The 27,003-nt window shown below is 46.3% G+C and overlaps 2 protein-coding genes across 2 annotated transcripts in view; both read left to right on the top strand.

Moving 5' to 3' along the window:
* RTEL1 (regulator of telomere elongation helicase 1) overlaps nucleotides 1–15,766 on the top strand; it is a 46,080-nt gene extending 30,314 nt beyond the window's left edge. Inside the window, exons 28-36 of the mRNA XM_066198967.1 lie at nucleotides 155–250; nucleotides 1,390–1,597; nucleotides 2,806–2,943; nucleotides 3,637–3,753; nucleotides 5,525–5,767; nucleotides 7,215–7,385; nucleotides 8,256–8,441; nucleotides 8,948–9,051; nucleotides 14,474–15,766. Of these exons, the coding sequence (XP_066055064.1) occupies nucleotides 155–250; nucleotides 1,390–1,597; nucleotides 2,806–2,943; nucleotides 3,637–3,753; nucleotides 5,525–5,767; nucleotides 7,215–7,385; nucleotides 8,256–8,441; nucleotides 8,948–9,051; nucleotides 14,474–14,548 (1,338 nt within the window). The 3' untranslated portion in view covers nucleotides 14,549–15,766. The remainder of the gene's footprint in view (nucleotides 1–154; nucleotides 251–1,389; nucleotides 1,598–2,805; nucleotides 2,944–3,636; nucleotides 3,754–5,524; nucleotides 5,768–7,214; nucleotides 7,386–8,255; nucleotides 8,442–8,947; nucleotides 9,052–14,473) is intronic.
* Nucleotides 15,767–18,697: 2,931 nt separating this feature from the next.
* On the top strand, nucleotides 18,698–26,166 carry TNFRSF6B (TNF receptor superfamily member 6b). The gene is made up of 5 exons (XM_066198900.1): nucleotides 18,698–18,711; nucleotides 20,504–20,580; nucleotides 21,078–21,456; nucleotides 23,546–23,740; nucleotides 25,260–26,166. The coding sequence occupies exons 2-5, from the start codon at nucleotides 20,539–20,541 to the stop codon at nucleotides 25,535–25,537; spliced, it is 894 nt and encodes a 297-aa protein (XP_066054997.1). The 5' UTR covers nucleotides 18,698–18,711; nucleotides 20,504–20,538; the 3' UTR covers nucleotides 25,538–26,166.
* Nucleotides 26,167–27,003: the final 837 nt, after the last annotated feature.

The following is a 27,003-nucleotide window of genomic DNA, read 5'->3' as shown; positions in this document are numbered from 1 at the left end:
CCGTTAGAATAATTTATATTGGCTTGTTGCACTTTCTTGAATGGTGTCACAAACTGGGTTACCAAGTTTCACTGCTGAAAAGACATAAATTAAATGGACAATAACTCTGAGGAACATTTTTTAAACCTCACTTGCTTTCTTTTCATCTTCACAGGCACATCGTCTGTCCACACTTTCCCTTCAGTATGAGAAGAGATTAACAGATGAGCAGAAAGGAGGAAGGAAGAAAATAAAGCTAGTCAGCAATACAGTATGTGTTTCCCTGTGTCTATGCCATCCCTTTGATCTGTATATTGCTTTAATTTGAATTGCAAGTTTCCAGGCAGACAGATGACTGATCCCAGAACAAGTGTGTTTTTTCTCTAAATTGTAAATATTCATAAGTGCACATCTGAAGTCTATTTGTCATGCTCTTTCCCAAATCCAGACATCCCAGACCAAATCAAGCACAGGTCCAGGTAGGGATGGTAGGTGAAAAGAATTGTTTTCTGACACTGATTGCTTTGTGTACAATTTGACCAGGGTGGTGGGTGCTTTCATTCTTTTTGATTAAACTGGAATAGTTCAGTTGGCAGGGAACTACAATGATCAACAAACCCAGCTGCTCTGGTAGAGCCTCAAATGGTTGAACTGACCAGTTTGGGGTAAGGAATCACATCCTACCCCCCTGAGGTGGGTCATAGTTGTGTGTTAGCTCTGCAACTCTGCATTATTGTTTTGCCCTGTCTCCAGTTAACTAGTGCCACCAGTTAACTCATTAAGCAACTCATTGCTTACGTCCCAATAAATTCAGGAAAGTTCCCTGTGTGATGTGAGTGCCAGTAGTTGTCCAAGGTGCTGTCCTAACTGGATGTTCCCTGTCTGTCAATCTGCCGAGCACCTGGCAAACAAAACTGATCCCGAAGCTGATATTATCTGGGAGAAGAGAGTAGGAAGAGAACAGGTTCATGCAGAAGGTTGTTTGCAGTTTGTTGCTATCTGATGTCGTGATGAGTCAGCTCAACCTCCAGCTTTGGAAAAAATGTCATTTTGTTAACCCTTCTCCTAAGAATAGAATTGTGCAATGATACTTGGCTGCCTTCTCTAGGAATTTTTCCTGAAGCTGTCTGTTTTGTCAATGGGAGAGGTGAATAATACATGAATTACGGGGGTGACTGCCATAACTGCAACCTGTTAGGTGAAAACGTTCCTGGTTTCGTGGTGAGCACAGTGGTGCTGCTGGGTGTGGTCCGTTGGACTGGATGACCTTGGAAGACTTTTCCAAACACGGCGATTTCTTTGATTCTGTTCATTATCCTGTGTGCTGTTGGAATTGTAAACACATTGCTTCCACCTGAAAGTAACTCCTCAAGTGTTGCTGTTTACTGAGGAGCCTTTCCTGCCTTGCAGCAGGGGCAGAGAGCGGAGCCGGCAGAGCCCAAGAAGGCGCGGGCCACGTCTTACATCGCCACGGTGAAGGACACCCTGAGCCAGCAGAACTACGAGCTCTTCTCCAAGGCTCTGCAGCAGTACAAGAAGACTGATGACTTCCATGCCATGCTGTCCCAAATGAGCTCTCTCTTCGTGGAGGATGAAAAAAAGCACATCCTGCTGCGAGGTACATTCGGAGTGTTGGTATATAGCCCTGGTATATTTGTAGAAGTGACTTTCGTCTTTTAAAGGGTACTTCAGAAGTGTTTTAGATGTGAAGGATAGCTCAATTAGGATGATTCACCACTTTATATCCCCAAATAACACAGAAGAATCTCATAAATCTAATTATCGTGAAGAGAATCATATTCCATGGAAGTTTGTGTTATTTTAAGCCTTGTCTAAAAGTACAATGACTTATTCCTGGTAACTTAGGAAGTAAAGAACATGGTTGTGTGAGTTGGAGAGATGCCTTCATAAGGGTTCAGTGCTAAAGCAGTAAATCAATAGACAGAATATAGAGAGAAATTTTCTATTTAAGTAATTGTGAGTGTAAGACGAAGGATCTGGGCAAACACGGATAGTTACTGCGTTAGCTGTTTCTTTATTGCCTTTTAACAACTGTACTGACAGGAACTGAATTCCCACCAAGATTTCTTCTAGTTTAACTGTATTTTCTGTGTAATTTTACATTTCTCTCTCAGCTTGTGAACAAATGGACAGATTTTTCTGTAACTTTTTCATCAACTGAAATAATAAATGTCTAGTTATGCATCTTGTAAATTGTTTCAGGGAAATTCTGAGGTTAAAGAATGGGAAGCTCCGATGCTTGGTTTCCCAATTGGCTATGATCTACATAAATAAGAAAATATTTGATCACCAAATCAAGGTCTAAGTCTAGTTTTGAAAACTGTCAGGCACCTGAAACCTAAAGTTGATTTGATGTTTAGGGTTCTGGTTGGCCAGCGTTTTGTGGTGAGTAAGTAACATGAGGTGTAAAGTTAACAGTATTTAAACTTAACAGTTATTTAAAGTATCAGCCTAGCTGTTACTTGGATCTCATGGTTTATGGGGCACCTCAGGGGCTGTTTCACTGAGAAGTGAGTAACTTTATATATACAGTGAAAAAATGTGGTTTTACTCACTTGTAATAATCTTGCTCAATGTTTGCATGGTAGCTGACCATTGTGTAAAGTGTCATTTGTAAGTGTGCTTATTATATAAATATTAGATAAAAACCTTTAGATTTTAATTTATCTTTTAATTTATCTTTTTATCTAACCGTGAAATTCCACTGTTGTAGGTTTCAGTAGCATTTATTTCCTGTTGTGGATTGATTTTTTTCTTTTCCTTCTTTCTTTCTTTGCCCTCCATTTTCCCTCTCTGTGATGCAAGATTTTTACCAGTTTGTTCGACCCCAGCATAAAAAGCAGTTTGATGAAGCGTGCTGCAATCTGACTGGAGTGGGCTGTGGCTACAAACCTGAGCACAGCCTCCCACGGGAGGAGAGGGAGATCCTGGCCAAGAGAATGGGTGAGGAGCTTGGTTCAGTTGTATCATTTGAATGACAAATGTCCATGTTCACCCAGTCATGGAGCAGGATGTGTCTGATATGTAGAAATGCAAGGAAGTTCAATTTAATTGATACTGAGCTAAGGCTCTGCACTCCATGATCCTCTTGCCTTCCCTTGAGCTGTGCTGATGCCTGAGCACTGGTTACTGCAGAATTAATAATGATGTCATTTTGTTTCAAAAGGGGATTTTACTGTTCTGCTTAAAATGTTTAGTCTGGGGAATTAAACAACCTCGTGTGTGTCTTTGCTGCCCACATAGTGCCACCAGAATTGTGAACAGAGGGTGATTGTGTCCTCACAGAGCTTGTGAAATCTGTGAAATCCTGCAGCAGTAAAGTTCTGAAAAAGTGAGGTGTTAGCTCATCATCAGAGAAATAAATCTGTGTGGAATCCCAGACTGGTTTGGGTTGAAAGGGACCTTAAAACTCATCCAGTTCCAACCCCCTGCCATAAGCAGGGACATCTTCCACTATCCCAGGTTGCTCCAAGTCCTGTCCAACCTGGCCTTGGACACTTCCAGGGATCCAGAGGCAGCCACAGCTTCTCTGGGATGCTCAGATGTTTTCAGCACAGGGTGGCATACTTTGAAATGCACCATTCCATGTTCATTCTTCCCTAAATTCACTGTTAATGTACTGGTTTAATTTAACAGAAGAAAAACAAAGCCAGCAGAGAAGTTCATTCTCCAAGGCCTCGTGTGCTCAGCTGAACCCTGGGCTCCACCTGAACCAAGGAGGATCCCACTTGGCAAGAGGACTGAATAGTGCAGGTACCCTCTATGTTTAATAAAAACCCAGTCTATTCTGTTTCATTTCATCATTGACTGGAAGTTCTCCTGGGCATACCAATGTTCTTTATGCTCACCTAGCACAGTGGCTCAGTCTCTGGAGGCGGGAGGGATGGTAATTCAGAGTTTTCAGCAAGAATTGTGCAAAACAAGACAAAAAAGTCATTAAATTAAATCAAGGTGGATGTTAAAGAATCCAGCTGAAGCCAGAGATTTGATATAGAAACTGAGCTGGGATGAGTGGGAGTTGAGCACAGGTCTGCTGGGCTTCCTGTTTGTTCAAGGTCCATGAAAGGGAACTAGTTAAGGAGTGTGAGTTAAGATTACGTGAGTATAAATTCAGGTATGAAGAAACTGTTTCATTTTGTTCTTGGTGTATTGTGTATGCTCCCACTCTGGACAGCCTGTTTTTTCTGCAGAAACTGGGTATGTGTCATGTCTGTGTGCATCCCTCTAATTTCACTCTGTCCAGTATTTATCTTCAAACTCAGGGGCTCATTTATTATTTAATTCTGGGTTTTCCAGAGAACAGCAGGGAATTTTTGTGTTTCTCACAAGGAAATGAGTAGGATTGTTGGGCAGCTTAGAAGTCTTTCTTTAGAGGACAAATAGTCAAATATTAATCCTTCCTTTAAAAAAACAAGCCAGTTTCCTGGAAGGCTTTAAATGCTTTTCATGTGTGAAGCCATTTTGTTTCTTTTGATTTGTTTTCCCATTTTCTTTTTTATTTTGAGAATATTTGAATAAAGCAGAATCTTTTGTAATTATCTTGTCCTGAAGCCATTAGAATGATTTCGCAGAAACTTATTTCCACTAAAAGTAATTGAGAAAATAATAGGAGTAAATGGATGTGTTATTTCTGTGCCTCACTCCTTAAGAAGAGAATGCTTCTGTGGAAATATAAGAAAGCTCTAGGATATTCAATAAGTACTGATTATAAAATTCACACCCATGCTTTTTCCCTTCCAGCAAATTGAATGAAGCCTGTGTCTTGAAATCTGATTATCTTTATCATCCAATAAAGGATTTTTAAAGATCCAGATACCGAAAGATATGGCAGGTTAATTTAAGTCAGGTTCTTATCATATCCTTCTTCTGTATTTGCATGCCTGTGATATGCAGACCAGAACATTTTTCTCTAAGACATACCAGAAATCAGAGAATTATATTGTAAGTAAAGTTCACTTGGCATTTAGCAGGATGTTCCAAGCTGCTCCTACCTTTTGCAGACCTCCTACATTGCTCTTGTGCTCTCTTGAGTGTCATTTCAGGTTAGATAGTATTTTTGGACATTGTTTTCCTGTTGGGAAACGCACACACCCCACCTCTTGTCTGCTCTTATGCTTAAGGGGTCAGAAATCTGTACTTTAAAATTGCCCATTTCAGGCCAGCAGAGTTGGTTAACCCATCTGTTTAAGATGCTTTTAGTCCTTCAGTGGACCACAAAACCTGATTTACTGCTGACCCCCATGCCCCTTTTCCTCATTCCCTAGTGACCTTCTGACACATTTCTCCATTTAAAATGATCAGGGAACTCCAGAAGATGCCAGAAGTGATCCCCAGAATCATTTTGCTCCATTGCCATTTCCAGGAGCAGGCCTGGCCATGCCACAGGGAGGTGTATGGCTGGGCAGGTGGAGTCAGCTGCACCACTTCAAAGTAGTTCAGGAATTCCCTTCCAATGAAATAAGTGGATATGGTGGAGTGACCTGTTGGTTCCTCAAGCCCTGCTCACACATTCTATGTCTCTCAGGGCAGAATGCCAGTGCAGCTCCCAGGAAAGAGGCTGAAAAGGCTCCAGGCTCCAGGAAAGAGCATCACCAGGCCCTCAGGACTGCTTATCTCAGTGATGTGCAGAGGGCTTTGGACAAAGGCAGCTACAGCCAGTTCTACTCAGCTCTGCTGGCTTACAAGAAGACGGATGATTACGATGCGATGGTGTCGGTGATAGCAGCCCTCACCACGGAGAGGCCACAGGACTTTCATCTCCTACAAAGTAAGGGGTTTTTAAAAATCACTCTTACTTATTGGAAAGGAGAGTGTGGGTGCTGTGATCTCGTGTGAGGCCTCACCTTTTGGTTTAGCTGCCCAGATCAATGGAGTGGCAGGGACAATGTCTTCAATGAATGCCACTGAGAGAGCAAAAAATGTCAAGGTTATAAAATGTTATCTCTGTTCAGGTAGAAATTGTTCATTAAAAACATTTTACAAGACCTCAGTAATTCCAGTCCTATTCACCCAGCTTACTTCAGTCAGATGCTTCCATGACTGTTTTTTTCTCCTCAGTTACTACAATTGCTCTTTAGAAAGGACAGTGCTGACTGTTGAACTGACCCAATTTTATTCCCATGACCAATGATTGCTATACTGCTGCTAAGCTCTTAGATCACTTCCAGGTTTCAGGATAAGCAGTCAGGCTTTTTATTTACTATTCTTCTACAGAGCTTCAGGTGAAAATATTTCTGGAACTGTGTCATAATTTATTTTCTCAGAAGTGCTTTGTTTTGTTTTATTTCCCTTTCATGGGTTTAGTGATGGAAGGATTTAGGGAGCTACAGGTTTTTAAAATTTGAAATTGGACTTAATTGTTTAAAAGAAGCAGGAGAAGAGGCATTACTATATGCTGATCCTGGTTGCCTCAATGTTGGCATCTTGTGTGATGTTACACCTCAGTTCCACCTTCTCCCATGTCTCTGGGATGACTCTTCTGCTGGAAATGATGCATTTGGTGTATGCTGGGAAGTGCTGATGGAATTTTGTTTGTTATCTTTAGCAGATAACAATAAATAGTCCACCGGCCTTGAATGGATACCATAGTCTGCAAATTGTGAGAAAATACCCTTTTTATGGTGTGTTAACTAGTTAGATTAGCCTTAACAAAGTGGAGAGTGGGAGGAAAATGAGCTGTGTGACACCGTGAGTCATAATCTCCCCCTGAGCGCTCTTTCACAGTCACTGTCTCTACTAAGCAAATGTTTTGACCTCAGAGGACTTTGTGGTAGAATTATCTGTGCTTGGCAGTAAGTCATAACTGGGGCTTTTTAGAATTTCTGTATGTGTGTTGTGAATCCTTGTCTACCAAACAAAAACAAGAAATTTCCTTCCTGAGAGTCTCGCTGGATATCGTGTGTATACCTGATGTTCTTAGATCACTCATTAGGTGAAATGCTGGGGTGGGTGTTTATTCTGAGCTGTAGAGAGTGGAAAAATTTCAAGATAAACAGAGATGATTTTCAATACCAAATACTCATCTGCCTTCTGGCAAGGAAAACCCCGTAATTATAAAAATCACAAAAGCATCAAGTGTTCCACCAAGCTGAAGATACTCCGAGGAATCTGATTGATGTTACTCCGCTTCCGAAGAATTTCTCCCCTCCAAAGCAAGTCTTCCATGGTCAGCTATAGATTTTCCTGTGCATTTGACTGTGTTTTCTTTTGGCCAGGGTTTTACATGTTTGTGCGTCCTCACCACAAAGAGCAGTTCAGAAAGCTGTGTAAGGATTTGACTGGAATGGTCTGTGGTGATGGAGAGAAGGAACTGCAGCAGTTGGAGCAAAGTGAAGGGAAACTCCAGAGCTTGGAAAGCTGCAAAAAAGGAATCAGCCACCTACAAGGTAGGGAGTGAACAGTTGTCAGAAGCTTAAAATTTTACTTATTACTATGGTGGGTAGGGCTCAACAGCCTTAGAATCATAGAATCAAAGACTGGCTTGAGTTGGAAGGGACGTTAAAGCTCATCCAGTTCCACCTTCTGCCATGGGCAGAGACACCTTCCACTATCCCAGGCTGCTCCAAGCCCTCTCCATACTGGCCTTGGACACTTCCAGGGATGGGGCAGCCACAGCTTCTCTGGGCAGCCTGTGCCAGAGCCTCACCACCCTCACAGGGAAGAATTTCTCACTAATCTCTAATCTACAGCTGCTCTCCTTTAGTTTAAGGCCATTTGCCCTTGTCCTATCACTTCCCACTCCTGTGAAAAGTCCCTCACCTGGGCTAGGGCTCCCTGTCTGAGGCCTGTCAAGGAGAATCAAGGCCATTGGTTATCTCTACATTGGGTTAAAAAAACCACACTCAGACAGGAGTAAGATAAAAGGTAACATGAGATCGGGAAGTGTAAGGAAATAAGAAAGAAATTAGTTATGGTTCTGCCATGTTTAAACTGTGAAGTGTGTTAAGGGTGAAGGCAGAATTTTTACATTTAAGTGGGATGCAAGCAGGAGTAGATCAAGGCCTATTCTGTAGGAAGAATTTCCATAGAACTATTCCAATATGAAGGATCTCTTTCAGTAGTATTCAGCGTGTTAGTGTCTACCAAAAACATCTGTTGCCAAGCAGTGTGGCATAAAAACTAGTTTTTCAAATTCATTTTTCTTCTTATACAATGACAACTGAGTGAATTTCCTCCTGACTGTGTTTTGCAGAGTCTGAGTGTTTGTTCTGCATGATACAGGTTTATACACTGGTTTTCTGTTTTTTTTTCCCCAGACACAGCCCCTTTAAAGAGTGGGGCACCAGAAAAAATTCAGAGTAAGATTTCCTCCTTCTGCTTTAGCCAGAAAAGTGAACTTGAGTTGCCAACAACTGAAGTGTCCAAAGAAACCAATATTGTGAGAGCACCCACAGACTCTGGAGCTGTGCCCATCTTTCCCCTAGAGATGGAACCAGAATGTGGTACGTACAGGGGAGGCTTGGAATGTAATTTTCTAATACTTGGGAATAAAGATAAATTACAGAAATGAGACTGAGACTGATGGTGTATGAAACCACTGGTTCCTGCCTGTGTTTGCTCAGGTGCAGTGTGATTGCTATGATTTGCTGAGTAGAATCTGTACTTTCTGTACCTTGCATGTGCTCTCCAAGTGCTTCATTGTCTTCATCACAATGCTGTAGTAGTTTCCTGAGAACTTTAGGGATTTTTTTCTTGACAACTTCCTTGTAAAGGAAGGATGTAATCCGGGTTCCTACTGGGATCTGAAGCATCAAGAGACTGTGAGGTCATTTGAAAGAAATAATGTGGCAGGGCACCGTTGAGGTAGTTCATTACACTCATGGTCATTGTTTTCTGGACTGCACTGGAAGTGTTGGTACATGAAAATTTCGCAGGTGATTACAGGAATTTAGTCATTTCCTCCCTGTCTTTCTCTCTTCCCCTCTCTTCACCCTCCCCTCTGTTCTAGGAAGATTCCACTGCTCTAACTGCAAATGCGAGGATGATGTGCCTTTTAAATGCCCATTTTGTGACTTCACTTGCTGCAAAACGTGCTGGAAGCAGTTCTTAAAGGTTCTCCTGTTTATTGGTTTGGTTTTTTCCAAAACTGCCGGGGAATTTTGTGCTTTTCAGGAGAATGATGTGAACAAGCCTGGAATCAGAATTCTTCTGATTTACCACTCGATCCATTGTTTCCCACAGTTTGCAATAGGATTGGAGGCAGATCTCTGCCCTAAGCTGGGGTTTTTATACCTTTGCATCTTTCTGAGCTGCCTCCACGTGTTTTCTGGTCTAAAACTACATAGGCAACAAGCTGTGGAGTCAACTTGAAAAACTGTGGGGTTTTTTAACATTTTAATCTTTATTTTAATTTTTTTTCTTTCTCAGTTTTGTAATTTTCCCCATCAAAATCCTACTATAAAGCGCTATTGTGAGAAGGAAGCGAACAAGCAACAGGCTGCCCAGGGAAGTGGTTGAGTCACCATTCCTGGATGGATTTATGATGTGTAGGATAGAGGCATAGTATAGAGGTGGACTTGGCAGTGCTGGGTCAACCATTGGACTCTGTGACCTTTAGGGTCTTTCCCAGCCAAATGATTCTGTGAATCTGTGATTCTGAATTCATGCTCAGAGATTGCCTGTGTCATCCGGTCTGTTGGTTTTCCCTGCTGAGTAAATTGGTGGCTGGAATTCTTTAGGTAAGAGGATGTAGCTGGTCCCAGGGTGCCTGGGTTTGGCAGCATCTTACCCAACATTTCAATCAGCAGCCAAGTGTCAAAAGACTTTCAAAACCAGAATAATGCAAGAGTTGAGGGGTTTCTAAACATTCATATGTGATGAGAAGGCTGCTGATCAATGGAGCTTAGGAATATCCAAAAACAGTACAGAAGGAAAAGAAACTTCTTCAGCTTGTCAATCTATAAGCAAGTACAAAATCTGCTATTCCAAGTTCCAGAGAAAGGTCTTTTTCTCAGGAAAAAGACATTGAACTGTCAGCTAAGCATAGAAAACATTGGGCTGACATCCAAATAAAATATAACAGCCAAGACAAAGTTGGTCCAAGAGGAATATAGAATAAGCATAGGATCAGGGTGGTTTGGGTTGGAAAGGACCTTAAAGCATATCTCATTCCACCCCCCTGCCATGGGCAGGGACGCCTTCCACTATCCTAGGCTGCTCCAAGCCCCATCCAACCTGGCCTTGGACACTTCCAGGGATGGGGCAGCCACAACTTCTGTGGGCAACCTGTGCCAGGGCCTCAGCACCCTCACAGGGAAGAATTTCTTCCCAATCTCCCATCTAACCCTGCTCTCCTTTAAGGCTATTCCCTCTTGTCCTGTCACTGCAGGCCCTTATCCAAAACCCTCTCCATCTCTCTCAGGGTTGCTTTAGGCACTGGAAGGGGCTCTAAGGTCTCCCCACTCTTCTCCTCTGCAGGCTGAACATGCCCAGCTCTTTCAGCCTGGCTCCAGAGCAGAGCTGCTTCAGCCCTGTGATTAACCCAGTAGCCTCCTCTAGGTTTATTCCATGATGTCCAGACTGATGTCTCAGACACATCTCCTAAAGGGAATTCAGAATAGCTCTTCAACTAGATTTCCTTTTCAGTCCGTTCTGTCATATTTATTTTAATCCAAAAGTGTCGGATTATAAAGAACATACTTAAGAAAGTCAAAGAAAGGCATCTCATGTTTGCTGCAGATGGGACAGTCAAATTTACTGCAGAATATGTAATTTTTCCTTTTGTGCTGAAGTGTAAAGGAGATGAATATCTGACAGGCAGCATCCTCCACTGTAGAAAGAGCTCCAACAAAGTCATGACAAGAATTTTACAAGCATGTGTTCATAATCTTTGCCATTTGAGACTTGAGTTGCTTAAGGACTTGAATGAGGTCCCTGAGGAGTTTTTTTGGTTAGCCTAGCATTTCAGCATCCCACAGCATGGTTATGTTATCTCAGGCAATAAATACTGACCTTATAAAGGGGGGGAAAATTCACTCCTTTTACCAGTAAGATGGAACTTGTTGTTCCATCAGTTTAAGAATACACAAAATTAGAACTGTTGTATATTGAGCAATTGTACTGCCCTGTTCTGGTTTCTGTTTTGAAATTTGTCACTCTATGGTCCTGATTTCTTTTTAATCCTCAAGTCAATGTGTGTTTTCATAGCTCATAGATCATTAACTTGGTCAGCCTCATTTTTTATTAATCACTCCTTTATCTGATTGTACATTTCCCAGACCAGAGATTAAAATAGTCTGGCCTGCCAGATTAGATTGTGTTTAAGATTCAGGTACTTGAGGGTGTCCAGAGGAGGGGAAGGGCTGGATGCACCTCCTGGGAGGAGTGGCTGAGGACTCTGTGCTTGCCTGGTTCAGAGAAAGAAGGCTGAGGGGTGAGCTAGTGTATCTCTGCAGCTTCCTGAGGAGGGGACACAGGGAGGTGCTGAGCTCTTCTCCCTGGGATTTAATGTCAGGATTCATGGGAGCTGTCCAAAGCTTTTGTCCGTGAGGTTCAGCCTGGATACTAGGGGACATTTCTATACCAAGAGGGTGGTCAAACACTGGAAGAGGCTTTATGGAGAGGCCCTAATGCTCTTTAATATGACAATGCCATTACTTCTGTTCAGCCCTGAAGAGGTCAGGCCTGTGGACTATAGGATCACTGTAAGTCCCTTTCAACTGAAAGTATTCTTTCTCTTCTGTTGAGATATCCCATGCATATCCCATGTTTGAGGAAATGAGTCATGGGTCATTTGCTACTAATGATTTCCATGTTTTCTACTTGCCTGAATAATCATATTATCAATGATTTCCATATTTACCCCTTACCTGATTAATCTCTCTTATGACAGACATACCTTTGTAGTGATTAATGTTCTCTACAGTAGAACATTACAGAAGTGTTAAGTGGCTCATTATGTGATTCAGGTGTTGTTTGGTTAATGAAAAATCAAATACAGAGTCATAGAATCAATAATGTTGGAAGAGACCTTAAAGACCATCAAGTCCAACCATCAGCCCAGCACCCACCACTGTGTTCGCCTTAGAACCACATCCTGAGGTGCCATAGCCACATGGTTTTGGAACAATCTCAGGGATGGTGATTCCACCACTTCCCTGGACAGCCTGTTCCAGTGATTTACTTCCCTTTCTGTGGAGAAATTCTTCCTATTGTCCAAACCTCCCCTATCCCCTTGTAGTTTAGGATATGACTTGGGCTGATGCAGAGATGTTTCTCCAGTGGTGAGGCAGAGCTGTGCTGGTCATGCAGCTGAGAGGGAAGCACAGGATTTGCAAACAGGAAGATTATTCTGTGTTTCTCTGAACCCAGTCCCAGAGGAGCCACGTCCTACCACATCCATGCCCATTCCCACTCATGCCTGAGGAGGTTGGACAGTCAACCCTATTCATGTGTTTGGGATAGGGACACCTTTATCAGCAGGAAATGAGCAACCATGTACGAGGTCTGAACTCTCATCAGATGGGATTGGGCTTTGTCACCTCTGACAGGGCTGCATTTAAAACTGTTTTGCCTTCCTAACAACTTAGTCACTGATTTTTCAGCTCAAAATCCCTTTGGTGCATGTTATCCCACCAAGGAAGTGACTCAGAGCACGGGATTTGCAAACTGTGATCTTGTCCAATTCGCTGTTTTGGTGAAAGAGTGGTGGGGACAGGTGGTGAATAATTTTGGAAGCTTTTGGAGGAGCAGAGCAGACAATTCCCTGCAGCTAGAGGAGGATTAGGAGGATTAGTGCTGTAGCATGTTGGGTGACTCAGTGTGTTAGGGCAAGCCTCCCAGAGACTGGACCAGGATATGGTGCTTTGGGGTGTGGTTTTCTCTCCAGAGGTTCTGTTGCTGCTTCCCAGTGTTTAAATGCATCATTTGTTCCTGCAGGTCTTCTAAGAAGACCGAGTTATTCTCATTTGGACTATCTGGGATATGGGCAAATAATTGAAGATTTCACAATTAAATGTTACAGTTAAAATTGCCTTTGGCAAAACACTGGCTGTTGGGAGATAAAGTGACTTTTCCACTGCCCTTCCATTTATGATATTTCGGTCAATGTCTCCAGAACCAAAATCCTACTGCCTGAGCCAGCTTTGCAGTCTGCACCTTTTCTTGCAATGGCTCCCCACTGCCAGAGGTTAGATGGGATATTGGGGAGGAATTTTTCCCTGTGAGGGTGGTGGGGCACTGACCCTGCTTGTCCAGAGAAGCTGTGACTGCCCCATCCCTAAATGTGTCTAAGGCCAGGTTGGACAGGGCTTGGAGCAACCTGGGAGAGTGGAAGGTGTCCCTGCCTGTGGCAGGGGTTTGGAACGAGATGAGCTTTAATGTCCCTTCCAACTCAAACCACTCTGATTCTAATGATGAATTTCCACACTCCAGGGAAGGCTGTGCAGTGCCACTGATGTAGCTGACCATCTTTTTAGGCCTCCTGAGCTGGCAATCTCCTCCCAAAGGTTACTTAAAAAAAAAAAAAAAATACTATTTCCCTTTTGAAATAAACAGACCAGTTCAGTATTACCAGTAAATTGCAAGCTATGAGAAGAGCAGTTGGGATTCATCTGCAAGTCAAATGACTTTAAAGTTGATGATTAGTGAAGAAGCAAACTGAAACCTGAGTGGAGAAATGATTCCTCATGTGTCTTCATGTCTTGTGCTGCTAATGAGTAAGGTGTGGGATGCTATGAAGAAATAAACGCACTTGGTTCCCCTACAAAACTCTTGGTAACGACCATGCCTGTCATCCATGTCCGGGTATGCCCAGGAGACATTTCCTTGTCATCTGTGCAAGAGGAAGCGGGAGTTCAGGGAAGTCATCAGCCCCTTGACAGGATTTTACTCACAAGTGCAGGTGTACTTCACAAGAGGTCTTGCAGCTCCACATTTCCTCGTTCCTGTATTTCAGTCCTCCAGATGTGTCATAGCTGGGACAAGTGATGTAAAGTCTGGTGCCACTTTGCATGGTGCCACAAAGCCTCCTCTCCTTTTTATTACTACCAGAGAAACAATTGACTGTGCGGTAACAGTGAGGTTGCAAACAGCAGATACAATCTCAGGGACTGACATGTGGCTGCTGTGGCTAGTAGTTCACATTGGACAAAATGTGGTAGAGATATTTAATATCAGAGGTTCACAGACTAGTTTGGGTTGGAAGGGACATTAAAGCTTATCTTCTCCCACCCCCTGCCGTGGGCAGGGACATCTTCCACTAGACCAGGCTGCCCCAAGCCCCATCCAACCTGGCCTTGAACACTTCCAGGGCTGGGGCAGCCACAGATTCTCTGGGAAAGCTGTGCCAGAGCCTCTCAGCACCCTCTGAGTAAAGAATTTCTTCCCAAAATTTAATCTAATGCTTCCCTGTTTCAGTTTAAAACCATTGCCCCTTATCCTGTTGCTATTTTCCCCCATGAAAGCTTCCTCCCTTTATGGCATTTGCTCCACAATAAATACATTCTCCGTGTGTTTTGTTTGTTGATTTCTACAGGTGGTGAAGAAGTGCCCCAAGTGCCTCAGTGATGTGAAGAGGAAGCGATTAGTCCAAGTTTTCTTCTGGTCCTGATCCCACCTGCAGAAAGGACAGGAAGCCCTTTGTGCCAGCAGGAGGCAGTGGCTGTGCTCTGACTCTTGCTGAGCAGGAGCAGGATGGAGATTCCTTTAAATCCCTGTGAGCATTGTCTCTGGATTACAAGCTGAGCTCCAGCACAGGTCGTTTTCTGACAAAGGTGATCAACTCTGAAAGGTCTCACTGCAGGAGACAAGACAGAACATTGTCTTTTGTTGGAGCTAAGAAAGTTAATTTTTACTTACTTTATGCTCTGAATTCTCCTGTGGCTACTCTTAGGTTGAAATTTTATATCCTGGAGGCAGCTGTCATTTATAAGCCCTTCAGGTAATACCAGATCATGGGAAAACCCCAGGAATGCTCCTACAATGGAACTGAGCTGGCTGAGGAGGCCATCCCTACCCCACTGGTGTTCCTGGAAGAGGTGATTCACATTCACTGTTTGGGGTTTGGCAGCAGCCACTGTTTCCAATAGCAGAAGATACTGAAAGGATCATTTTTTATGGATGAATTCCACTGGTGGATGGTGAGCAGAAGCTCCCTCTCATCTGCTGTGTGCCCCAAAACCTGATTCCATCATCCACCACGGTGGGATTTTTTGGAATGTGCTTTTAAGGAGGCTTTATTCTTCGCTCAGTGCTGATATTTTCATGTGCCCGTATTACCTGATTTGCTTTCCAAGAAGAAGAAAGAACTAAATGTTTTAAAACTTTTAAATTAATCAAGCTAGATGGGTTAAAAAAAAAAATCTGTAATAATTCCACTCTCTGTGAGCAGTGGGTATAAGTGGTTAACCTAAAAAATTGTATCAATTTTAAATCTTCTTTAGCTGCTGTAAAATAGAGTGTAAAATAAAACAATTTTGTTTAAATTTGATTTGGTTTAAAAAATAAAGGAATTTTTTAAAAAACCAAACAAAAACTAGATTTAAAAACATTGGATATTGAGTCCTAATGGCCCTGGTAGAAGCAAGTGGAAAGGTTGTACCCTGTAGGTGATTTTCATATCTCTGAGTTGCTGGCAGTGAAATGGGGAATTTTGAACTTCAATAACAATTAAAATGACAAAGTCTTGGTCAGGAATTGAGGTAGTTCTGGGCTATCATATATTCTGTCATGTTTAAATTAGTGGATGAATGTTACCTTCTAGCCATGTATCTCTTCAGCAAAGCAAGAATAAATAATGCAGAAACAGTCCTGATGTTTCAAATATAAGTGGGGGAAATGCCGGAAAAATGTTATGTACATACAGGTGTGTTGTAGAAATAAACAGAAGTCTATTTGGAGTGAGGCTGGGAGCAGTGAGCAGTAACATGGCATTTATTGGTGGGTAGTTCAGTGCCTGGTCTCCTGGGAAGGTCTCCCAGGAAAGCTGCAGCTGACTGCTCTTGCCGCTGGAGGGAAACCACAGCACAGCCATGAGCGCCCTCAGGGGCGGTGGCACCACGGCTCTGGTCGGGTTTGCTGATGGAAATTATCTGCTGTGGGCTGCAAAAATGCTGCCAGATCCAACAAGACAAGAGGAAGTACTTGAAAAGTATTGTGGGGTTTGAATTGCATCAAACGCTTGGGAAGGGGTTGGCAGGGACAAATATTACGATGCTGTTTTTTCCCCTCAGGTAAAGTAGTTTTGAAGTTGTGCTTTTTCCTGGAGTTGTTTTAGTCTGAAGACTGTTCCAACCTGGGGATGCTCTGTTCTGAGGGCAGAGAAACAATGATAAGAGTATCTCAGTGCCTTCAAGAGATTCACAGAGCGTTTGGGGGTGGAAGGGACCTCTGGAGATCGCCCAGTCCAACTCCCCTGCCAAGGCAGAGTCACCTGGAGCAGGGGACACAGGAATGCAATGCATGTGGGTTTGAAATGTCCACAGAAAGAGACCCCACACCTTCCCTGGACAGCTGTTCCAGTGCTCTGCCATCCTCTGTGGAAAACTCTTCCCCATGTTGAGGTGAAACTTGTTAAATTTTAGTTTACGGCTGTTGTTCCTTGTCTTGTTGCTGAGCACCATAAAAAGTCTGGCATCCCTTGGAGATATTTATATGCATTGATGAGATCCCCTCTCAGCCTTCTGCAGACTAACCAGGCTCAGCTCCCACAGCGTCTCCTCATCAGAGAAGCTCCACGCCAGTCATCATCTCTGTGGCCTCTGCTGGATCCCCTGAAGTAGCTCCTTGTCCTTCTTATACTGAGGGGAAAACTTGCTGAAGGTACTTTCTATCCCTTCATCCAGGACATTTATCCCTTTGTCCAGTGAACTCCTTCTCTTCATCTCTTACTCTTCAGTCGAGGGATTACATCTGAAGAGGTTTACAGTCACTGTCCTTCATTAGCTGAGCCCACCCAGACAAGCTCTGGAACACCCCAGTGTCCCACCAGTAGATCTGCCAGTGCAGATGGGTTTGGCTTGGGGTGGGTTTGATGCTGATTTCTGCTGCAGTGGGAATTGCACTGCAGTGGGTCTGGGAATCAATCCCTGCTGTTGGTGGCTGGGGCAGGAGAGATGGATGCTAACAGCTACTGGAGATGGGAGAACTGGATGAGCTTTGGGTCCCGCTCAACCCAAACCATTCTGTGTTTCCATGAGACCTTGAAGAAGAGGGTCCCCAGCGCTCAGGACTGTTCTGTCATCTGGAAACTTGTTGAATTTACAAGAAGGAAAGACAGGGACAGTTAATTACTTATTAAGAACAGAAAACAAAAAAAACTGTTTCGGAAAAATCTGTATTGCTTTAGGTGCTTAGAGGAACTGATGCAAATTATTTAATGCTTGGGGGCACAGAAACCTATTTTGGACACTCCTTGCTGATTTTCAGAAACAAATGACACATGGCTTACAGATCATGAAGGAAGTAAATACTAATTTTTTGATTGCCCCTGCCTTGCAGTGCTATGACTAGACCTTGACTGAAATTTTAGTGGTGCGTCATAGAACAAACCTTTCCTGCTGTTTCCCCCACCCCCCACAGCTGAAAGGACTCACAAAAGAGATCAAAACCAGCAAAGTAAAATGTTTTATCAGGAAAGATATGAGCCCTGTCTTTGGCTGGCAAAGTGGTTACTGATGGGAAGTGAGGGATTTCTTTGCTTTACAGAATTTTCTATGAATGTAACAAGAAACCTTATTTTGCAAGAGGAGTTTTGGAAGGTGATGCTGTTGGACACGCCGGAGTGTGAAACTATGTCCTGTATAGTGAAAGGGAAGTGAAGTCAAAGCCATGGGAATATGATGCCGAATTCCTTTTCTGTGCTACCTCCACAGGTCAGTCAGTAGTGAGTTGTGTTGCTGCTTTCTGGTAATCAGGTGGCGACACATAAACCCATTCTGAAAAGTTTGTTGGACCAACAAAAGAACAGAGAGAAAAAGAACATCATTGTTCCACCAGACTGTTAGAGTCTGAGGAAGTTGTCTGCGGAAGCCCCTTCTGTCCCATTAATGTGGTGTTTCACTCTCTAAGAGCATCCAACACATTTTTGTCGTTATCAATTTCACAACAAAAATTGTTGATGAGGCATTGCAGTGCAGCGAGCAGCTGTGGATTCAGTTTCCTGGTACATTGGGTCTATCCCAGCGGGGACGGTGGCTGGAACACAGGGACTGCCACAGTTGCCATTCAGGATGTGACCACCTGCTATTGTTTCATACACCTTGTGGGTTCCATGTGAAATCCAGGACAGAAAACTGAAAATGTGTTTCTTCTGTGGAGAAGGAAACGCCCTGCAGCTCCTGGGAGGTCATGCCTCAGGCAGGGGGATCCCACTGAAACTCTCAGCTGGGTGAGCCCAGAGCAGGACTCTCTGGGTCTAATCTCGTGGGAAGTTTCACCCCATAAAGCATCAAGGGGTTGTGCCTCAGTGCCAGCGCAGGGCTGGGAGATTAGCTGGTTAATTAGAGACGATGCACACTGATGAAGCAAATCCCAGCAGTCCTTGGCTCAGGGATTGTGTCAAATTGAATTACAAATCATCAGGATTACTTTGGACAGCTACAGGGGATTGAGATAAACAAGCAGTAAAATGAAAGACTACTTTAGAGTGGCCTGTGAAAATCACCTGTTCTGTGTGAAGTGCAAATAAACACAGCCCTGACCCTGTGCTTGGACTGTAGTACTGACCCTCCTTGGCTCCTGCAGGAGTCAGAGGATTTTTTTTTAAGAACCAAGGTTGGTAGAAATTGATCTTACTGGAAGGAGCTTTGGATTCCTCCTGACCATTGGTGTTTTCTTCTCCTTCTGGGTCGTGGAGAACTGGGTTTGATTTTCTTGGTGAATGGTCTGTTTAGCTCTTGTAGGTCTGGTCTTTCAGAGTGTTCAGAACAAAGGCCGTGAGATTCTCCATCTGCAGCCCCAGTGGCTGAGAGCTGGAGGCAAGAGGCAGAACGCAGATACAGAATTGTTGATTCTCTGTAGTGATCTGCAAGAGGAGCAGGCTGCTGACTCCTGAGGAGAAAAACCTCCATGTCCTCTCAGGTCCTCACTGTGGTTCTCTCATTCTTGCAGAGACTTGCATTTGCTTTTTGAGCATTTGCTCTGGTTTTGACTGTTCACCATTGTCTGTTCAGAGGGAATCTGGTGAGACACAGCAGGACAAAGTGCAGGAGTCTCATGTCTTGGAGCAGGCACCGGAACACGGAGTCTGCCAGGGCTGTACCTGCAAGGCTGAGTTCAATTTTCATTTGAATCCTTGGGGTCCAAGACTTACAGCACTGTCACCTGTAAGGGAATTCTGACCTCCTTAGCTGCTGGATGTTGTTGTGCCACGAAAGGTACCTGTGTTTAGTGTTACAGTTAGAGTTGGTGTCATCCTCGGTGCTCCTGAAAGAAGAGGATTGAAGCTCGGGGCCGGCTTTAGGAATGCGGTACCCAAGCACTGACGATCGGGGCCGTTTTGGCAGGGTCAGTGTCCTCGGAGGGCGCGGGAGTGGGATGGGGTCTCGTCCCGGAGCCCCTGGGCAGAGCCGGAGGGATGCTTCCCGCAGCGCCGGTTCACTGCCCGCAGCCACAGCCAGAATCGGCCCCTCGGAGCTGCCCTTGACGGGGCAAACTGTCCCCTCACAGCGAGAGGCAACTGCTGTTACTGGGAAGTTATTTGGCGTTTACAGCCGTGGAACAGAACGTTCACAGGGGAATTTCCCTACCTTTCCCCTTGCCAGAAAACAATTCCTTACCAAACCCCTGTAAAACCTACAAAGCTTTGAAAAACTGTGCGAATCCCACTCGCCTCCTTCCTCCACACAGGTAAAGGAACTTCATTGCTTTAAAAGCTTCGCTTTTAGAGGCAAACGCAGAAGTGAGAGCGAAAGCGGCGCTCGGGTGAGGGAGGGCGCCGGGACGCGAAGGCGGAGCCGGTGCCGCCGCCGAGGGGGATCGGGAAGGGCTCAGGGGCCGGGATGGAGTCGGGGGGGCCGGGATGGAGCAGCGATGTCACCTCCCCTTGCCCACGAGGGGTCTTTCCCACGGAGCGGTCTATAAAGGCGCTGCCGGCCGCGGGGAGCGGAGCGGCGCGGAGGCGCGAGGCGGAGGCGCGGTGAGAGGAGCCAGTCCCCGAGGAAGGGATGGGGAGGGAAGGGGAGGGGAGGGAGACCTTGGCTGTTTCCCCACCAGCTCCTGCTCCCTCTCGGCTGCGTTGGGCAGGGGTTACTTCCCTCCCCCCGGGCGATTCCTGGACGTGTCTGGTGCTGTATGGGTGCTCCCCACCCCCAGCCTCTATAAGGCTCCGCTCCGTCCCTGCCCTGGGGAGAGCCGGCATCTCCCTCGGAGAAAGGGCTGACTCGGAGGAAAGCAGGCGAGGAAACCCAGTCTTTCCCAACAGCCCTTCCCTATCAGCCTCTACCTGTCAGCCCTTCTCCATCTCCCTCTGTTTTAACGCTGGCGGGTTGGGTTGAAGCTGATGCTGCAGAGAGGAGCTCCAGCCCAGCCAGCAGCAGCCCCTGAGGAGCCCTCTCTGTCTCCCCAGGTTTCTGATCCCGGTGCTCAGAAGACCTCGGTGCGATGCCATCCTGCCACGCGCCCAGTTTGAGGCATCCATCCAAGGTAATATAGCTTCTTGCTTGTCAGGCTGGGCACGTGGGCTTTGAAAAGGAAAGGGAGGATAAACAAGCTCTGGGATTCAAGTCCTATCCTGAGCATCTGGGTTTCCAAAAAGTGTTAAAGATCCTAGGGAGCATGCTCTGTATCTGCTAGTTTGGAAAACTTCCCTTCTGCTTCTTGGTTTGCTAAGGTGTCTCTTACTGCATGTGGTGGGGATCTGAATGGGGAGAAAGAGGGGAATGTGCTGGTGCTGCTTCAGGTTCTAAATGAGGGAAACTGGGTTCTGAAGGCATCACAAATGGGTTTGGGAAGGATGCTCTGTCACCTGGGATGGCAAAGGAGGGCGGTAGCTGGTCCTGGGGCTGGGAACGGCATGGGGAGGGAAAACAATTTCTTGTATCTACAACAATAACAAGTTCTGTAACAGCAGCAGCCGCGTTTGCTGCTCCCGCCTCTGCCTGAGGATGAGCTCAGGGCACTTTGCGCTATCTTTGCCGTAGTGGATGCTTCCCCCTCTCCTCCTTTTGCTGGCTGAGCTCACCTGCGACGCCCAGCCCACGTACCAGTGGAAGGATGCTGTGACGAGCCAGAGGATCACATGCCAGCAGTGCCCGCCGGGGACCTTCGTGAGACAGCACTGCTCCAGGGACAGACCCACGCGGTGCGAGCCCTGCCCCGATCTGCACTACACCCGCTACTGGAACTACCTGGAGAAGTGCCGCTACTGCAACGTCATCTGCGGAGAGAAGCAGGTGGAGGTGCAGCAGTGCAATGCCACGCACAACCGCGCCTGCCAGTGCCAGCAGGGCTACTACTCGAACATGGAGTTCTGCATCAGGCACTCCGAGTGCCCGCCGGGCTCTGGGGTTGTGAAGCCAGGTAAGTACCCAGACGGGAACTGTGCATCCTCACAAGGCTCTTGACACGCCCCAAAAATCTCCCCTGGAGATAAAAATCAAGGACAAATGCAGCAGACAAATGCAGGAGCCAGTTCTTGCCCGTAGCCTGACCGACTCCCTTTTAGCTCTGGTACTGGCACAGTGCCATTCTTGCGGCACACTCCTGCTTCTTTGCCAAGGAAGAATTTGGTTGGGTTTTCCCCCAGTTATCACTTTGAAAGCCTTTGAAATCCCCAGCAGCAACTTCGATGGAATGTGTAAATCCCAGTTAGGTCCCTCACCTGCCACAACAGGCAGAGCCAGGCTGTGACTTGGCCATCCCTGGAGCAGCCACCGGCCCTGTTCCACAGGCAGGTAGGAAGGTCCAAGCTGCTCCTGATCCATCATCTACTCCCTTCTCCTTGCATAGGCAGCCCGGGAGATGGGAATGCTGATTATCTGGGCTGAAAAAGGTGGCTGATGATGTAAGGGAAGGGCCGGTGTATATGTGTAGCTGGGTTTTGAGCAGTTTGGAGAGGTTGTGTTGAAAACACACAGTGGACAGACAGCCAAGTTCCAAGTCCACAAAACCAGCTTTGTTTTGACTCCAGAGTCTGACACTCCATCTCCTTGTGTGATCTAAGTCTCAAGATATTTTAGGGAATTTATTTTCCTGTTGTTTCACCAGTACAGATTTCTCTGGTCCTTTAGTTGCTCCCAGTGCATGCAAACTCATCAATCACTGAGGACCAGGCTCTGCATGGAAACCACAGCAGGGGGCAACAAACCAGTGTGGGCAGCACCAGCAAAACCAGCAGCATCTTGCTTCACTTTGAAGCTGGGAGGCTTTTGAAATATGGAGGCTTTTGAGGCATGGAGTCTTTTGAAGTCCTTCCATGTGTGGCATGGAAGAGCTCCAGGCTCACCAGCCAGAGGGAAAGTATCTGTTGTCTTCAGCTGATATTTATGATTGAGATTTGGGGCTTAATTTTCTATAGGACATGACAAAGTGTAGTAACACAGCAAAGGGGGAAGAAGATCTCCAAGCATTACAGGAAAACACTTTGAAATTAAACATGAAATTTGTCTGGAGGAGGAGGATTGGGGAGCCATGCAAGCATGCTGGGTATTTGAGGAGAAGTTGGTTTTGTGTTACTATTATTTATTTTTTGCAAATGTCTTCTTGTGTAGAGAGGATTGCACCCCAGTCCAGCCACCTGAATAGCACAGCAAGGACTGAGTGTCCGGTGTGGTGGGCAGAGCCCTGGACCTGCCAGTGCTGGTGTCTGGATAGGCAGAGTTTGCTGGTGTTGGGGTTGGATGAGGGCTTTGATCCATGCGCAATCGCCCTGGGCAAACCAACTTCTTTGGGATTTCCCATTTGCAAGTAGTGGCTCAGATGTTGGGGGTTATGACCGGGCCTTACAATCACAGAATGGTCTGGGTTGGTAGGGACCTGAAGGATCAGACTTCTGGGAAAGCCTAAAAGTGGCGGCAACAACATAGAAACCGCTTGTAATTTGATTCATGAAGAGGTAATGAGAGGGGTGGGGAATCTCCTGCCTGCAGAGCCCTCACCTCTGCTCCCAGGGAACAGGAAAGTAGCTTGGTGCAATCCTGCCTGTGTGCCATCATCTGTGTGACACAAGGGAAGCGCTGGCCCGGGGCCAGGGGGAGCAGTGACAGTGCAGCCAAGGACAGCTGAACTTTCACCTCCAGAGACTTTTACTTTCACTTGGTCGGGAGCCTGTGGCTCTGGGAAGAAGGGTTCTGGGAACCCAAGGGCTGGTTTAGCAGCTCAGCCACTGCCTCCTGCCTGGGAGGTGGCTTTTTCTTAGATGAGATGTCCTCTCGTCCTCTCATGTCTGTGTGCTGCTGACAATTTATCAGCCCAGGCTTGAGAGAAGGCCGGGGGAAGCACTACTGTTTGCCCTATGTGAGGACATGCAATTCCCAGGGGAGATGCTGGCAGTGATCATTTTCAAAACATCACCCTCATGCTGAAATGGTGTCTGGCATCATCCCCAGCTGCTGCCTCTGCTCCTATGCCAGCTTGTCACCTGACAGTCCCCATGTCTCCCCATGCACAGGTACCCCCTTTGAGGACACCCAGTGCCATGACTGCCCCCAGGGCTTCTTCTCCTCCAACTCCAGCACCAGCCCATGCCAGCCACACCAGGACTGTGAGCAGCAGGGGAAGGTGACCAACGTGCAGGGCAACAAGTACCACGACACCCTCTGCACGTCCTGCAGGCTGGGGAAAGGCAACAGCACACAGGGATCAGGTGAGCCACGGGCACAGAGTGCCAGGACTGATGCTGTCAGGGTGAGGGCAAACTTCCTTGTGGCTTTCTCCCCCTTAGATGGAACATTAGGTGAAATGGCTTGTAAAAGCATGGAGTGATCCATAATCAATAATAATTATGGATAATATAGTAACTCATCTCCTTCCAGTGTCAGTCCCATAGAACAAGGACAGGGTGATGGGCTTAAGCAACAGTCACTGCGCAGTGAGAACAAAGAGCTGACAGTGAAATCCTGCTGGATCTTACCAAGGACAGCTCGAATGCTGGGGCAGCGTTTTGGCATCTGAGGCACCTGGCTTGGCGGCTGCCATGGCTCCTGCACTCCCTTTTCCTGGCTCCACCTGTTTTCCAGACGTTTTTATGGCAGCCACAGCCTGGTCTCATGCAGGTTGAGTGGAGCAGAGCCTAAGGTTCATCAGAGCTGAGTGTGGGGTGGATTTTGGCCCGTGAGGTGTCCAACTCAGGACATCCCATGACTCTAAAAGATTTTCCTCTGTGGTGAGGGAACGTGGAGGCTTCCCCTCCGGCAGCTCTCGCCTTTCCATCCTCTCCTGGCACCACCAGCGCAGACATTTCTCCTTACAAAGCCTGACTCACACCGTGAGTTCCCTGCCAGGAGTGTGATCCTGACACAGAGACTGGAAAGCTCCGTCACCAGTGGGATGCAGTCCCGGGGTGGGGAACGGCCAGGTCAGAGCAGTGTCAGCAGCACGTGCGTCAGGCACCAGCCTCCGCAGCCAGACCAGCCCTTTGCAGATATTTATAGACAGAGGATGCCCCAGCAATGGGAAGTGAAGGGGGGTTTTTTTTAGCTCCAGTTTATGATGATTCCTCTCAGAAGGCACAAGGGACCTGCTCATCGTCAACCCGAGCCTGCTGGAGAGGCTGAGCCCGAGCAGCGGAGCTCAACCCATTCCACTATAATCAGTGAAACTGTTTCAAATTCGCAATGGCATGAAACTGGGCTAATCTCTCCCTGATTGAGTAATCCTTTAGCCTTGGCCTCTTAAAAATTCTTTCTGTTTTCATTCCTTATGCTGGATGCACTCCAGCAGTTTCACCAGCTGGGACTGGATCTGTCCCATCCCAGTGCCCTGACTGGGGCTGGGCTTTGGGCTGGTCCTGTTACAAAATTTACAAATTTGAGTGGGAAAACAGAAACTTTCAGGAAAAAGAATGTGTAAATACTTACTGCAATTACTTCAGATTTGTCTGGACTTTTCCTCTAATCCCTGATGGGGGAGGAGCATGGAATAGATACATTGATTTTCTTCAGAACTTTTACACTTTGTTTTCCAACTGCCCTGTGTAAGGTGCATCACTGATAGGAAGTTCAGCCTTCCACTAGACCAGGTTGTTCCAAGGCCCATCCAACTTGGCCTTGAACATTTCCAGGCCTTGGGCATTCACCACCTCCCTGGGCAGATGTCCCACAGAGAGCTTTGGCAGGGCTGTGCCCTGCTCCCCCTTTAACCCCCAGGCTGTTTTCCCCCACCAGCTGCAGAAGATGACGACTGCGAACAAGCCATGATAGACTTTGTGGTGTACCAGAACATCCCCGTGAAGAAGCTGAAGCGCCTGCAGCAGATCCTGGAGCGCACGCCAAGGAAGCAGGCACGATGGACCAGGGCAGCCATCCAGGAGAAATTCCGGGCCTTCCTCACTCACAGGAAGGAGGAGAACTCTGAAGTCACCAAGGAGCTTCTGGATGCACTGCGTGTGGTCAAGCTCCACTCCATTGAGGAGAAGGTCCGAGAGCGCTTCCAGCTGCCCTGAGACCATGAACTAGACTTTTTGGGTGCTCTTTGTTTTGGTTTTTATCTTCTGAGGCTTCATTAATTTATTCATCTTTCCAAACATAACTTGAAAAGCAGTGTGAGAGATGAGCGATGGAGTGGCACCGTGCCATGGCAGCTGTGTCACTCGGGATGGGATGGGGTGGGGTGGGATGGGATGGGACAGAATGTGTGAGCAGCAGCATCCTGTTGCCAGTGGCTGGGGCAGCTCCTGGGTGCTCACCAGGTGTTGGAAACTGATTTTCCAACGCTCAGCAAGGGTCAATAATTTCAATTTTCAATATCAGAAGAAAAACCTGCATCCAGGGTCATTATTTCTGGGGAGGAACACGGTCCCCTTTATAGAAAACTGTTTGGCTTAGTTTTAAACTGTGTAAATTTGGGTTTGTTGGGGGTTTTAGTCATTTAACAGTATTTCCCACAGAGGATTTGCTTGCGTTTTTCCACCATGCTTTTGTTTGAGAAGTGAGTTTGCTGCTGAGGCACAGGAAGGGGGAGATGCCCCAACCTCGCTGGTACAGCTGGCTTGAAATTTATTTCTTGACTACCTGTTTTTATACCATGTGTGAAAGATGTTTTCTAATGAAAGAAACCAAAGAAGTTTTTTTATGGTACAACTCTCTGTCGCCAGAGTCCTTTCCTAGTCTCACTTGGAGGTGGTGTTGGGAGTCCCAGACCATTGTATCTGACCCTGCTTCCCCTTGTCTGCTTTTCCCATGTGTTTTTCCACATGTCGGCATCCCTGCCCATGACAGGGCATTGGAACAAGATGATCTTGAAGATCCTTTCCAACCCGAACCATTCTGGGATTCTATGATCACACACCCCCAGCCACCCCCTGCCCCTGTGAGCCACGGTGAGGCTGTGTGCCAGCAGGATGCAGACAGTTTGCACTGGGATTTATGGCCAGGGTGACACTCATATCTCTTGGGTCAGCCCAACTGTGTTCCTCCGAGCCCCAGTTCTGTCTCCAAACCTGACTGTGTGCTCAGTCAGGCAAGAGCTGGGCTTGGGGCAGTTGTGCTGACTACAGGAGGTTTTTTTTCAAACAGATGTTGCTTAGGGAAGTCAACAAGAGTGACGTCCTCAGGCATTTTCCAGCCTGTAGCAATGATGATGCAGAGCTACATTTTATGCTGTGAATGAGTTTGACTTTTCATAGCTTTTTCTTAGTGGAGCAGATGCCAGGAATAGTTTGTGGTTCACAAGAGGATATTTCCCCCCAGCCTGGAGCTGTTTAAAGCTCTCTGAAGCAAGTGCTACGTGAAAGTGCCCCCGCACTTCCCCTGGGCAAGGAAACTGTGGGAGGAAGAAGGGAATTTTACCCTCCCCTCACTGCCCGCAGAAACATCCCAGGCTCTTCCTGCTGCAGTGACAAGTTAATCCATGGCAGTCTGGATGACAGGGGATGATTCCAAGGGGCAGTGCTTGCCTCTTCACTGCTCC

Source organism: Chamaea fasciata, unplaced genomic scaffold (assembly GCF_029207755.1).
Source record: "Chamaea fasciata isolate MVZ Bird 193981 ecotype frontalis unplaced genomic scaffold, bChaFas1.0.hap1 SCAF_17, whole genome shotgun sequence".
NCBI lineage: Eukaryota > Metazoa > Chordata > Aves > Passeriformes > Sylviidae > Chamaea > Chamaea fasciata.
The sequence above is the reverse complement of the archived record's forward strand: the minus strand, read 5'-3'. Positions and strand labels throughout refer to the sequence as shown.

What these genes read in the sequence shown, in the direction of transcription:
- TNFRSF6B (XM_066198900.1), top strand. Translation starts at nt 20,539, where the DNA reads ATGCCATCCTGCCACGCGCCCAGTTTGAGGCATCCATCCAAG. An exon ending in CTCTGGGGTTGTGAAGCCAG is followed by an intron (nt 21,457 to 23,545) that starts GTAAGTACCCAG and finishes CCCCATGCACAG; the next exon opens with GTACCCCCTTTGAGGACACC. An exon ending in CAACAGCACACAGGGATCAG is followed by an intron (nt 23,741 to 25,259) that starts GTGAGCCACGGG and finishes TTCCCCCACCAG; the next exon opens with CTGCAGAAGATGACGACTGC.